At 34.9% G+C, this 12,326-nt stretch overlaps 1 protein-coding gene across 2 annotated transcripts in view; it reads left to right on the top strand.

Moving 5' to 3' along the window:
• NALCN (sodium leak channel, non-selective) overlaps positions 1 to 12,326 on the top strand; it is a 197,517-nt gene that overhangs the window by 107,313 nt on the left and 77,878 nt on the right. For both annotated transcript variants that reach the window (XM_065740802.1, XM_065740801.1), the window contains 2 exons: positions 3,564 to 3,755; positions 9,194 to 9,331. In XM_065740802.1, the coding sequence (XP_065596874.1) occupies positions 3,564 to 3,755; positions 9,194 to 9,331 (330 nt within the window). The remainder of the gene's footprint in view (positions 1 to 3,563; positions 3,756 to 9,193; positions 9,332 to 12,326) is intronic.

Genomic DNA, 12,326 nt, shown 5'->3' with positions numbered 1-12,326 from the left:
AATCAAGTAAGTACACTAGGGGTGGCAGCCTCCCCAGATGTGTGCTGTAACATGATATTTTTTTCAGACTTCTGCAAGTTGCATTTTGTATTCTTTCTCAGTGGTTTTACAAACCTGATCAAGAAAGATTTCAGAATATCATATTTGATTTTGATTTTACGTGGTACCATTCAAAGGCATTTACATGGTTATACTTTTGATTTTGCTGTTTAAATGTGTAAAAATTTTGTTATTCAGCATGGATGATATAGTTCATATGCAAAAAAAGGGTGCTTTATCAAGAGCATGCCATTGCACCCCTGTGTCAGAAGTACACAAGAAACCTAATTGGGAGCTCTTAGTTGCAGCAGTTAGCTCCATAGTGAACACATCAGTACACAATTACTAGAGTAGAACCTTCTGACATCTCATGATTTCTTTGTAGGTATTATAAATTACAGGCATGTTGGACTAAATAGGTGATATTTATAGGATTGAAAGTATAATTAAAATGTAGCAACTTGTTGATAATAAAATGAGTTGTTTCTTGAAGTGCTTGCTTTTCTGTCAGAAAATATATGACTTTTATAAAAATATGTGTTTATAGGAGATGTGTTTTACAGGGAAAAACACCTGTTAAACTGAAAGATTTGGGCTGTCTTTTGTCCAAATCCCCAGGGAAGCAGATAACAGTAACTTTGGAAAAATACTTTAACTTTGATGTTAGTATGTAAGGGAGGTGTACACCATACTTAAGGCAAGCTAGAAATACATTTTCAAATCAAGGTCAAAATGTCTTTTTCATGTAAATACACACTGATGTTTGGGAGGTTTCCAGGTCTTTAGATATTAATGACTGTTAAATGTGTGCATTGTTAGCAAACAAAACAGGTTACTGAAAACAGAAGTCGTTTGACACATTCCAGGATAATAAGCAGAAATGTTATTTTCTTTGTTCAGTTTTGCTTGGCAGATATCTCACTCTCATTATTCATTGGTTTCATAATTACCTTTTACCAACACATCATTTGTTCTTCACCACATTGGCTACTGCTCACTTCCCTACCTATCTTTCTTAAAATCATTAAATGTTCCTTCAAAATACTTCATGAAGTCCTCTGTAAAACATTTGTAAACTACAGCAAAGCACGATTCTCTAATCTTTAGAACACATTGTCAGTAGAGAAATAACAAAATTTACATATTATTGCAGAGATTTCTAATGAACTTCCATGAAGGGAGAGATTTAAACAGAATTAGATTGCAGAGAAGGTATTTGTGATTGGAGAAATATTGTTGAGTTAATTTTTTTAATAGATTTCATCACTTTTTGGAGATGAAGCTATTATTTTGACAAAACTGTGATTTCCCTTTTGACACTTTTATTCTTGTTTGTTTTTTAATGTATTTCTAAATTTAATCCAGATTGGGCACCATCTACAACATTCAAATTTAATATAGTTTGCCATCCAATTACATGGAATGCATAAATGTTCGTTGCAGTGTACTTTTGCTGGATTTAATTTGTCACCTAATGAAAATAAATGGAAAATTAAAAAAAGACCAATAAGATTAGCGTGTTGCTTAAAGTTCAGTTCAAGTTCCCCGAAGGAAGGTAAAAGAAAGTAAGGCAGCTAGTAAAGTTCAACCAAAACACAGCTCAGAATACAAACTAGCATGCAATCTTTGCTCCACTGGGGTCAGTGTTGACACTAGCTTTCGAGTACATTTACACATCAAGTAGGTGTCTAAGAAGGCACCACATTTAAATGTTTGCAGTACTTAGAAATCTCACTGATCTTTGTGGCTGTCACTCTCTTGGCAACCAGTTTTATGTATTCAGCTTACTTGCATTATGAAATGTGATAGAAAGGACATTACCACACTTTATTCGATTGATGTGAAAGTTAAGCTGTCTCATGTAACCTCAGCCCCAGGACTGTTTATAAGTACTGAAGAAAGTGAAGGCAATTCCCATTGCTCAAGGGCTCTGGTTTGTTTGGAATAAGTTGCTCCCTGGTGTTGACTTTCTGTTTTCCTTTTGACAGCTGAGCCTATTGTGAACCCTACCAGACAGTACAGCATATTCTGAGTACCTGATATATAAGTGCCCAGGTGTGCATAGCATCAGCCTATAATTTCACTGTAATTCCTACCTTTCAGTTTCAATATGATTTTCATGTAAATATAGGGTGTACCGTGGGCTAGAGAGTCATCCTCTTTGTAAGAACTGCAGAATTAGATTTGACCTGTACATCCTGTCAGTTGTCTCCTGTCCCTACTGAGGATGCCACTGCCTCTTGTTGATATTAATGTTCATGTTACTATCTTAGTCACTATCAGTGGCTGGAATAGGAGGATCAGAGCTTTCATCAGCTTTTCAGAAGTAGATTCAGCAGTGAGCGGATGAGGAGTTCCACACATGATCACAGTTCTGCCCCTGCTAACACTGAGACACATAAAATGCATCAAATTCTTCAGTAGCATACAATGCCACTTTCTCTGCTACTGTGAAATGCCACCCAAAATTTCCCTCATTGTGTACAGCATGAAATAGCAACTTGTTTATTACCAAACTTGCTAGGTTATACTTGACACAATGTCAAGCAATTTTGCCTTGGGTCACTGAAACAAAGAGATGTACTGTGGAAGATTTGGCCATTTGAAGTGCAAATATATAACCTACTGTAACAAATAACACAGAATCACAGAAGAGTAGGTTAGAAGTGGCCTTTTAAAGTCATCTCATTCAGCCTGCTGCTCAAAGCAGAGTATTCTTCAAAGACTGTTCAGGATCTTGTCCATTGAAAATATATGAATTTTTTAACAGTGATGATAATAAAACTTTGGAGCAATTTACTTATGCTGCAATCAATTCTCAGTTGTTAAAGAAGCAGTTGTGCTTAGTCCTCTGCTGGAGGCCATTCTTGTGTGCTTGGTATGACTATGAACCTTCACTGGTCTGTAATTCCTCATTACATTCAGATTCACTATCATATGTTTTGTGTGTTTCTCTTCCTTTTTGTACCCCCTTAACAGCTTTACTCCCTCGCATTTCTGTGATGACCACAGGTCACAGGTGAACTGATAGCTTTGGGGTCTTCGATATCCTCCTATGGCTGTACCCTCAAGAAATATACTGTCATACCATGCCTTGATACTACATTTTTTTTAAAGGGCTGTAAATAGCTTTATCTGTGGAAAATCACAGAATCACAGGACTGTAGGGATTGCTTCTTTTTATTAATGTGTGTTAGATCAAAAGATATATGCAGCAATATGCATTGCAGCATACAATTTTCCAAGGCTATGAGAAAATTAAATATGTTGATAGTTACTTGGTCATTAAATAATTGTTACTAGCTAAAACAGACCTGTAGGTCAAGACAGGTACGAAGTCCAACAGGTTCCATGGCTTATGTTCTTAACCTAATGAACAACTTGTGGTCTGGGACACCACTGATAACCAAACATTTACTGTGTTAGAAGGCTACACTTTCCTTTTTTATCATGAAATCTGACAAGCTTTTTATTAACATAATAATCAAATAATTAATGCAGTTGTATTTACTCTTTCTTTGCAGGTTCTTAGAGTAGTTCGGCTTATAAAGATCTCTCCTGCTTTGGAGGATTTTGTGTATAAGATATTTGGACCAGGAAAGAAACTTGGGAGTTTGGTTGTATTTACTGCCAGCCTTCTAATTGTAATGTCAGCAATCAGTTTACAGATGTTTTGCTTTGTGGAAGAACTGGATAGATTTACAACCTTCCCACGGGCAAGTATAACCAGCAATTATAACTTACTGTGTACTATTATTTTCTTCTTATTAATATGTCATATTCATTATTATATGACCAATGCTCTTATTCTGCTAAGAAACATGGAGCAGAATCAGCTTATTCTTAAAATATGTATTTTCTGGGTGTAGTAGTCTTCCACTAGTCCTTCAGTTGTAAAGTTTGTGTTTCTATTTCTGTTACAAGAATATGGAAAAATTGTATGTGTGTGCACGAATAACCATATGGCTTAACAGCAGTCTAGTATACTACAAAAAAAGACCCATCTACAGAACCATGAAAATTATCCACAAAATTTGAGTAAAATGTTTACACATTATTTATGTCTATATATTGTGAAGTGCTTGATCCTGATTAGTACAGAAATTCTTCCTTTACACAGGGTTATAAAACCTGTATGCACTGACCGAATAAAAGTCTGCTTATAGGCATTGAATTAATTCAGAATAGAACAGTGAAAATCAGTGGAAATTGAAGCTAATGTTTTTATTGAAGCACACTGTTCTGAATGAAGTATGGACCTTTATTTAATACTATAATAAACTGAGTGTGCATGGTTTGGTTTCAGTCATAATTCATTTGTTTCTGTCACTCCAGTTTGATTATCCAGTGTATCTATTTTAGAGAAAGTGCATTGCTAAAAACACTAATAATGAACAAGACAGCCTCAAGGGTCATGCATTTAGCAAACAAAATAACTAGACAAAAATTTCACCTGGATTTAATGTATGGGATGCTAGCCATCAAATGTAAGACAAAAAGTACCTACTCACAAGGAATAAGAATTATGTCATGCTTTCCGTATTAGAACATGGACTTATAAAAATAGTAAGATTATAAAGAATTCAGTATAATTCATTTTTGAAATGCTGAAGAAAGCAAAAAGTGGATAATATAACTTAAACTTTACTTAATCAGTGCATCTGCCTCTAAATTGAATAATACTGTCACCCCATTCTATGCCCAAGTCCCATGTATAACTTCTGATTAAAAAAAAAAAAAGTTGAACTACAAAAGCTTGAAATCAGCAGTAGAGTTTAGGTTCAGAATTAATTTGTTATATATGCAAAATAGCAATGACAGTCATGAAGGAATTATTGTGGTATCATTAAAATGAGACATTCACGAGTATTTGAATATTTTTAACTGAACCAGTTGATATAAGTAACTGAAAAAGATTGATTTGTAGTAAAACATTGCTAAGATATCTCAAGATGTTAGGAATGTTATAAATTATTTTGCACATTCAATCTAAGACCAAATAGGCTTTAATAAGAACTTTTACCGTGTTGAATTTTTGCAGATCCATATACATACTAAAATAAAAAACTGAGAAAATATTTTCTCCAGTAAATTTTGGGTTTTGTTATTTAAAAAAAAAACAAAAAACAAAGTATTCAAAATTGTTTTCTATTTTCTGTTTGGCTTTTTTTTTTCTTTTTTGGGGGGAGAGGGGAATGCAAGGCCTTTTACAGATAATAAGGGACTATTCCAGTATTCAATTCCATTGAACTGACATATTTCTTATAGCGTCTGTATGATAGAGTGCAGTAAAGTATTTACTTGTTTTTTAGTTATTATTTATTTATGTACTGTTTACGTTAGTCATAAATGGTTCAGAAATATATTTTGCTGCATCTGGTTCATTTTCTTAACTTTCAAATGAGGCAGCTTTTAATATTTCCATAGAGTCAATGAAAATTTTACACTAAAAATATTTTGTTTGACAGTGTCCCTCTAATGTCTGCTCTCAATAAAGACCACAGAATCCTTTTGCAATAAGGCAGAGATGAAATATGCATTACTGGGTTTGGCTGGAATCCATCCTTTTCAAAAGGTGGATGATTAAATTCTTGTATCAATGTATAATGTAGAAGATATGAGGTCTGCAAAGCAGAAATTGCTATTACAATTTTTTAAGAGCTTACACCCAAATAAGAGAGAACTCCAAATGGCAGCCCTCTTGCTATGAGCTTTCAGTTTTTGAATACACAGAGGGCAAGTACACTAACAAAGTGGTGACTCCAGAGGTAAAATTTTAGTTTTTACTTTAAAGTGCCTTCTACAGTGAAACAGACAAAACATAAAATCATTTTGATGCCAGAAGTACCTTATAAAAAGGCACAGTATGGGTTTGAGAACAAGGAGACCTCCTCCTTTCACTAATGCCTATAAATTGCATGTTTTCACATGGTTTCCTGACAACAGTCAATAGGCACAAACTCAGTGTTGCTATGGTTACAAATTTCACTGTTCTTTTGCCCATTGCAACTTTCCTATTGGACTGGCTTTCTCACTAATACCAAATATAAAAATATAAGTGTTTGCTATCTGGTTTTTAACCATTCTGCCATCTCTATTTTTGCATGTCTTCTTTGGCTGCATGCATTGAGCCATGAGTTAAAAATTGAGTAGTTCAGTATAGGGCTCAAAATGGAGAAAAATCAGAGGAGGTGTTCTGTGCAAAGGCAGTAGCATAAGATGGCTGCTTGGAAATTTAAACACTCACTGTATGGAAAACAAAATATGTTTTTAGCATCTGACTTCCGTGCCCCAGTTTCTGTTGAGGTTTGAGGCAATGTATTTTGACTATTCAGTGTCTCAGACTCATTACAAAGCCAGGAATGCAGCTATTCTCTTAAATACACCAGAAAATGAAAAAATGCCATATAAGCCCAGCTCAATTCAACAGCAACAATCCCATGGTCATCAGCAAAAGCAGGACAGTCTTGAGAATGGAGGAAGCACCAGTTGTGACCTTTTAGTTCAGTGTAATCACCATCCCTTTAAAAAGCTGCACCATGTCATCTTAATTTTCTGATGCAATTACAGTCTCAGTGCTGCTGACATTTTACAAAGCTTCTCATAAAGCTTCTTGCACTGTGTCATGTAGCACTTGTTATTGTGTCAGTAGAAACAGGAAAGTTCAAGGCAGGTAGAAAGCAGTGTATGCATTGCACAGCATTGGCCTAAATCTTGCTAACTTAATTTGCAGAAGTAGTCGCACTGATTTCAGGGAAGGTTGCATGAATAAGTGAATGTGGGAACTGCTTACCAAATTCCCCAGGAATTTGGCTAAAATTTTCTATGGACAAGCAGCACTTAAAAGGCAAGTATGTTAAAACTGAAAGTAGTTCTTGGAGTGGCACTACTCTGTAATAGATGGGCAGGCTATCAGTGCTGGCACTTCTGCTTGTACATTCCACCATACGTTTGCTAATTTTCTACTAAAAATAGAAAGGTAGTTTGAGTTCCATCATCAAAACAGCTAATTAAGTAATAGGGCATAAATACTCAAAGAAATTGACAGTCTTTTCTATAACGTAAATTAATTCAGAAAGTCAACATTTGCATAAATCTCTTAAGTCTAATCTTCACAGATGTTGATTCTGTCAGCTAGATAGCTGCATTTCAAATTAATTTTAATATAAACAGTGGGAAGTGCACCTTTCAGCTAAAAATAACTTGCTCTGAAGGAGATTGACGGATGCAAAACAAACTCATTGTGCACTGCTGTGTTCTCTTAAAACTAATGTTCTGTCATATACTGGACTTTATGTGATAATAAAATATTTAAATAGTATTGGAAGGTCATTTGAAATACCTGTATGCTTTGTGGACAGCTGATTTAGGTAGACTTTTATGCTGTTAAAAGTGGATCTTTTCCAAATTAATTTAGTGTTTGTACTAATAAGGGGTCCACAACATAATACTAGTTTATATTTGTATCTGAAGATATATTTAAACTATATATTTAAAGTATATCTTTTTTGATGTGATTTGATACTGGTTCAATTAGCCATTCACCTAGCTGTTGTATTACTTAAAGTAATTAATCATCTACATTATATTTCAGCGAAGAGAGTCCCACCTGTTAGGTAAAGCCACTGCTGCCTCCAGAAGTGCTACACAATTCCAGAGATGCTCTGCAATTGCCTACTTTAGCTTTATCTTCACCTGATAAGAGGAGGCTGAAAACTGTTGCTGTGTACTGATGAGGTCATTATCTTAGAATCATAGAATGACTTTTGTTGGAAGACACTCAAAGACCATCTAGTTTCAACCCACCTGCACAGCAGCATTGACAACCACTAAATCAAGCACTATATCAGATTGTCCAAAACCCCATCCAAAATACCCTTGGCAGCCTCCGGAGCTGGGGCTCCCACAGCTTCTCTGGGCAATCTTTGCCAGTGCTTCACCACCCTGTCAGTGAAAAATTTCCACCTGATATCTAATCTAAATCCCCCTTCTTTTAGTTCAAGAGCATTCCTCCTTGTCCTATAATTATCTAACCATGTAAAATGTTTATTTCTCTTATGTTCATAAGCTCCCTTTAAGTACTGGAAGACTGCAGTGAGGTCTCCCCTGAGACTGATGAGGCATGATCTGCCTTTGGTGAAGCCATACTGGCTGTAGCAGATCATGTTCTCATCCTTTATGTGCCTTAACATGTCTTCCAGGTGGATCTGATCTGTTCCTTGATCTTCCCAGGCACAGATGCGAGGCTTACCATCCTGTAGTTGCTCAGGTCTTCCTTTCTTGAAAATAGGAGTGATGTTTCCCTTTTTCCATTTTGGTTATTGAAAAATGTCAGTAGATGAACAGGATATGGCTTGTCTTCTACATCACACTGTTTAATGCTATCATTCTGATCTGCGGCTTAAGTATGAGGTTTCAGAAGTTTCAGACATCTGGATTCTAGGGCTCATCTGGATTCAGACATTTCTAACACCAAAGATAACTGATTGAAACATATCCCTTATTCCTTTCATTTCTGACATTCATTCCTGGTCTGAAGGGATTTAAAAATTTTACATAAACCTTTGCACAATGAATGCTGTTGACAAAATGCATAGAGGTGGATTCTGAATATCTGAAACAGATAGAAGAACTGGGACTTTTTTTTTTTTTTTTTTTTTTTTGTATTGGTTAGTCTCAGTGGGATGCCTGGAGTACTTTTGCTGTTAAGATAACATAAAGATTTGTTCTCATTTCATTTTACGTTTTATTATAGGCATATTTATAGAGAGATAACACTGAAATATGTGCATAACCAAAATATTACAGTGCAGTGTTTTATTGTAAACAATAAGCTATGATGAGCAGTTTATTTTTCCTATTGTGTTACCCCAGGAGGAAAACAAAAAGCTTTTCATATGGGCTAATGGAGCTTGAGCTATGTTTACAAGTGCAATCAAAGGTTAGGCTATTTGTTCCTGCTATTGCTCTGAAATAACTCTTTCACTGACTTCAAAAACTGAAATACATTTATTTATTAAGATTAAAAAACAAAATGAAACAACAAAGAAAAGCTAATGTTCAGTTCTGTTAAGTCAACTTTAGTAATGTATGTATAAAATTACTTAAATACAATTTGTGAAATATTAATATGTATGTGATTTTTTTCTTGCAGGCGTTCATGTCAATGTTTCAGATTCTCACACAGGAAGGATGGGTAGATGTCATGGATCAGACACTGAATGCTGTAGGACATATGTGGGCACCAGTAGTTGCCATTTATTTTATACTGTATCATCTTTTTGCTACACTGGTAAGTTTTGACATTGTGCTTTTCTTTATTGTGAATTACTCACATAGCTCTTGTATTGCTTTTTTTTTTTCCTTCTAGTTAGAATTGATTGAGCTGCTCGTGCTCAGCATAAGGGGCTTTCAGTTTATTTATTTGATGTGGAAGAATTCCACCTTCAGCCATGTGGCATAAGTGGGGGAGCTTTTGTTCTGGTGTGACTTTTTCTTCCTAAGATCCAGGTCACACTGGTAGGCTAATGGTATAATTCTTGACTGTCTTGTGCCTTCACAGTTCTGATGATTACAGAGTGAAGCAAGTGTTTGTATTTATCATGTAGAAATAGTATTCTCAATTCAACTCTCAATTCAATTCTCAACTGCATTCTCTTTGCAGTAATAATTAAAGTCAGAAGTGTTAAGGTTTAGGATGCAAACTCTTTACAACGCAATAGTGCTTTCCTGTTGTCTAATGCAAAATCAATGTATCAAAAATATGTGATATATATTATAGCAGGCAATAAGAGGATGAAAATTAACAAAACAGTTCCTGGATGAGTATGGAAAGTTGGATTGTATCTAAAAAAAGATGTTTTTCTTGTATGGATTTCAAATGAGAATTTTCTATAGGTATGCTGTTCTATAGAGAAAATGGTAAAAAGGGGAATAACCGTTTTATCCACCATTAATTCACTGCTACTTTTGTTCATTTTGTGTTTTGCATTCACTGCAGTTTTTGACACACTTATCCATATTAAAAAAAAAAACATTCATAATTTTTGTATTCCATTTATTAGGCTTTTACTTGCTTCTTAAGGTACTAATTATATTTATACAATTTCCATCAGTTGCCAACCACTTTTTTACTTTATTATGTGTCCTGCTCTACTTAAAATTGACTTACTTATCAGTCTGTAATTGTGGTGCAGTAAATTTCTTCACATTCGTTGAAATCCTGACCACTTCATAAAGGGAAGTAAAGGACAATCAATTCTCTTAGTGCTGCTTAACCATGTTCAAATATAAGGTGAGGAAAGGTACTTTGCCATCAGTTATATGGAATTTCTCTAGTAAGTCCTAGTTGGGTCTGGAAAAGTACATTCATAACCTAGAGAGATCTTTAAAACTCCTTGGGAAGTGGGAATAAAAAGAAAAAAAAAAAAAAGTGGATTTTGGTCATGAATTGTTACTGATTTGAAAAATTTTATGCACTTTTTACCAACCTGAAATCGAATCCATTTCTTTCCTCTTTGATGAACATCGAGTGAATCCATAAAGTAGTGCCAGGTGTCCTCTGTACTAAAAATTCAAAACTTAATTGAAAAATAAGTTAGTTGTAAGAGATTTTTGATATTCTGGTTATGCTTCCATAAAGTTATCCGGGACTCCTATATCTGCTTACTGAAGCTACTTATTTTACTAGTTTGTAAGTCACCTGTCCATACACTGTCCTCAGTCCTTTTCCAGGGCATTTGCATTTTAATTATATAGCTTCTTAAGTCTATGCATTTCTTCTTATTCACTTTTGCTAATTTTATGTGGATGAAGGAACTCTTAGAAGAGAGCTTTGCAAAACTACCTGGCCTTATGAAGTTGTTAGTTTCAGTTCTAAGTATTTTCTCAGACCTTGAAAGAGAAAAGCTTCCAAGGACAGAATCATCTGGAGAAAAAAGAAGCTTAAAGAGAGAAAGAAACTTGGAATTGGTAAAGGTGCATGGAAACAGTTGGGCTGCTCCTGAAACCAGAAAGGAGACATTTAAGAATAAACAGCTGTAAGTGAAACAAACAAACAACAATAACAAAAAAGGAAACAACAACAACAAAAACACCAGAAAACTGAAGTCAAATGGAGAAATGATTTTCAACAGCCAGAAGAAGGGGGAGGTTTAAAGTTGAGAAGTGATAATTGCAGACATTTGGCAAAGCAAACTGTAGAGTTTTGGAATGAAATGAATGGGTTTCACATTAGAAAGTGAAGAAAAGTTGAAGCACAAGAAACAAAAACCTCCCTTGGAAGTGAAGACTGTTATTAGCTGAGATGGCAGTGGAGAATGTTAAACAAATAACAAGTTTGCATCTTTTCTGGCACATGGTCGTTAGTTCTCGCTGAAGAAAGTTTAAAAAGGGAGTTAATGAAAGTCTTGATGCCTCAATATGATTCTGTGCATGAAGCAGCAAGGCTGAAAGTGGTAATATATTTAATGAGCACTGTATTTCTGATTTGTATGGAACAGTACCTCCTTAACTAGTATGTTCTGAGCTGCAGGTACTAGACTATTGTAGGCTGTATAAAGTAGCTAAGAAAAAGACCATACTGTAAAATCCTGACAAAATGATAGCAAAACCATTGATCAATTAGGGAGCAAAGTGCTTTGTACCTGGGATTATGTATTTTATAAGTGTTCTGTCCTGTTTTGCATTTTGAAGGCCATCTTAATTTGTTTGTAATGATCAGAAAAAGGAAAACATTTTCAAGTGCTGGTTAGATATGTGAAATATTCAGTATGTTTTTTATAGCAACTACAGGTAACTAAATATTGCTAAAGACAGTTCCCTATTAAAAAAACCTGAACATTCTGTAAGTTTATGACTAAAGATCCTCTCTTTTCAGTATTGTTGAATGACAGTAAACTTAAACAGTGATGGGCAGATGCAATGGTTTGCTCAGGTTTTCAGTTAGTAATCCAAGACTGCAGAAACATTTTAGGCCTGTAATTCCTGTAAAAGAACTGAAATTCTTGCTGATGTCTCTAGGAAATTGGTGCTTGCCTGTAGAATCTCAGTATGATAATGAATATTTGATTTGATCCTTAGAAATTTAAACCTTGGCAGTAGTTGTGAAGCTACCTGTATTCATTTATTGCCTTAAGACTTTAGTCATCTAAGGAGAGATCCTGAATGGTGGTATCCTACTTCATCTACATGTTTTCTCTGCCTGTTCTGTACTTCCTTCACAGAAAAAATGTTCATGTTCTTTGGCTTCTAGTCAATATCTTTACACAAGGAAATTATCATGTGAT

Source organism: Cyrtonyx montezumae, unplaced genomic scaffold (assembly GCF_038088225.1).
Source record: "Cyrtonyx montezumae isolate F1298 unplaced genomic scaffold, pur_monq_1.0 scaffold_3, whole genome shotgun sequence".
In the NCBI taxonomy this organism is placed as follows: domain Eukaryota; kingdom Metazoa; phylum Chordata; class Aves; order Galliformes; family Odontophoridae; genus Cyrtonyx; species Cyrtonyx montezumae.
This window is presented reverse-complemented; position numbering and strand designations above follow the sequence as displayed.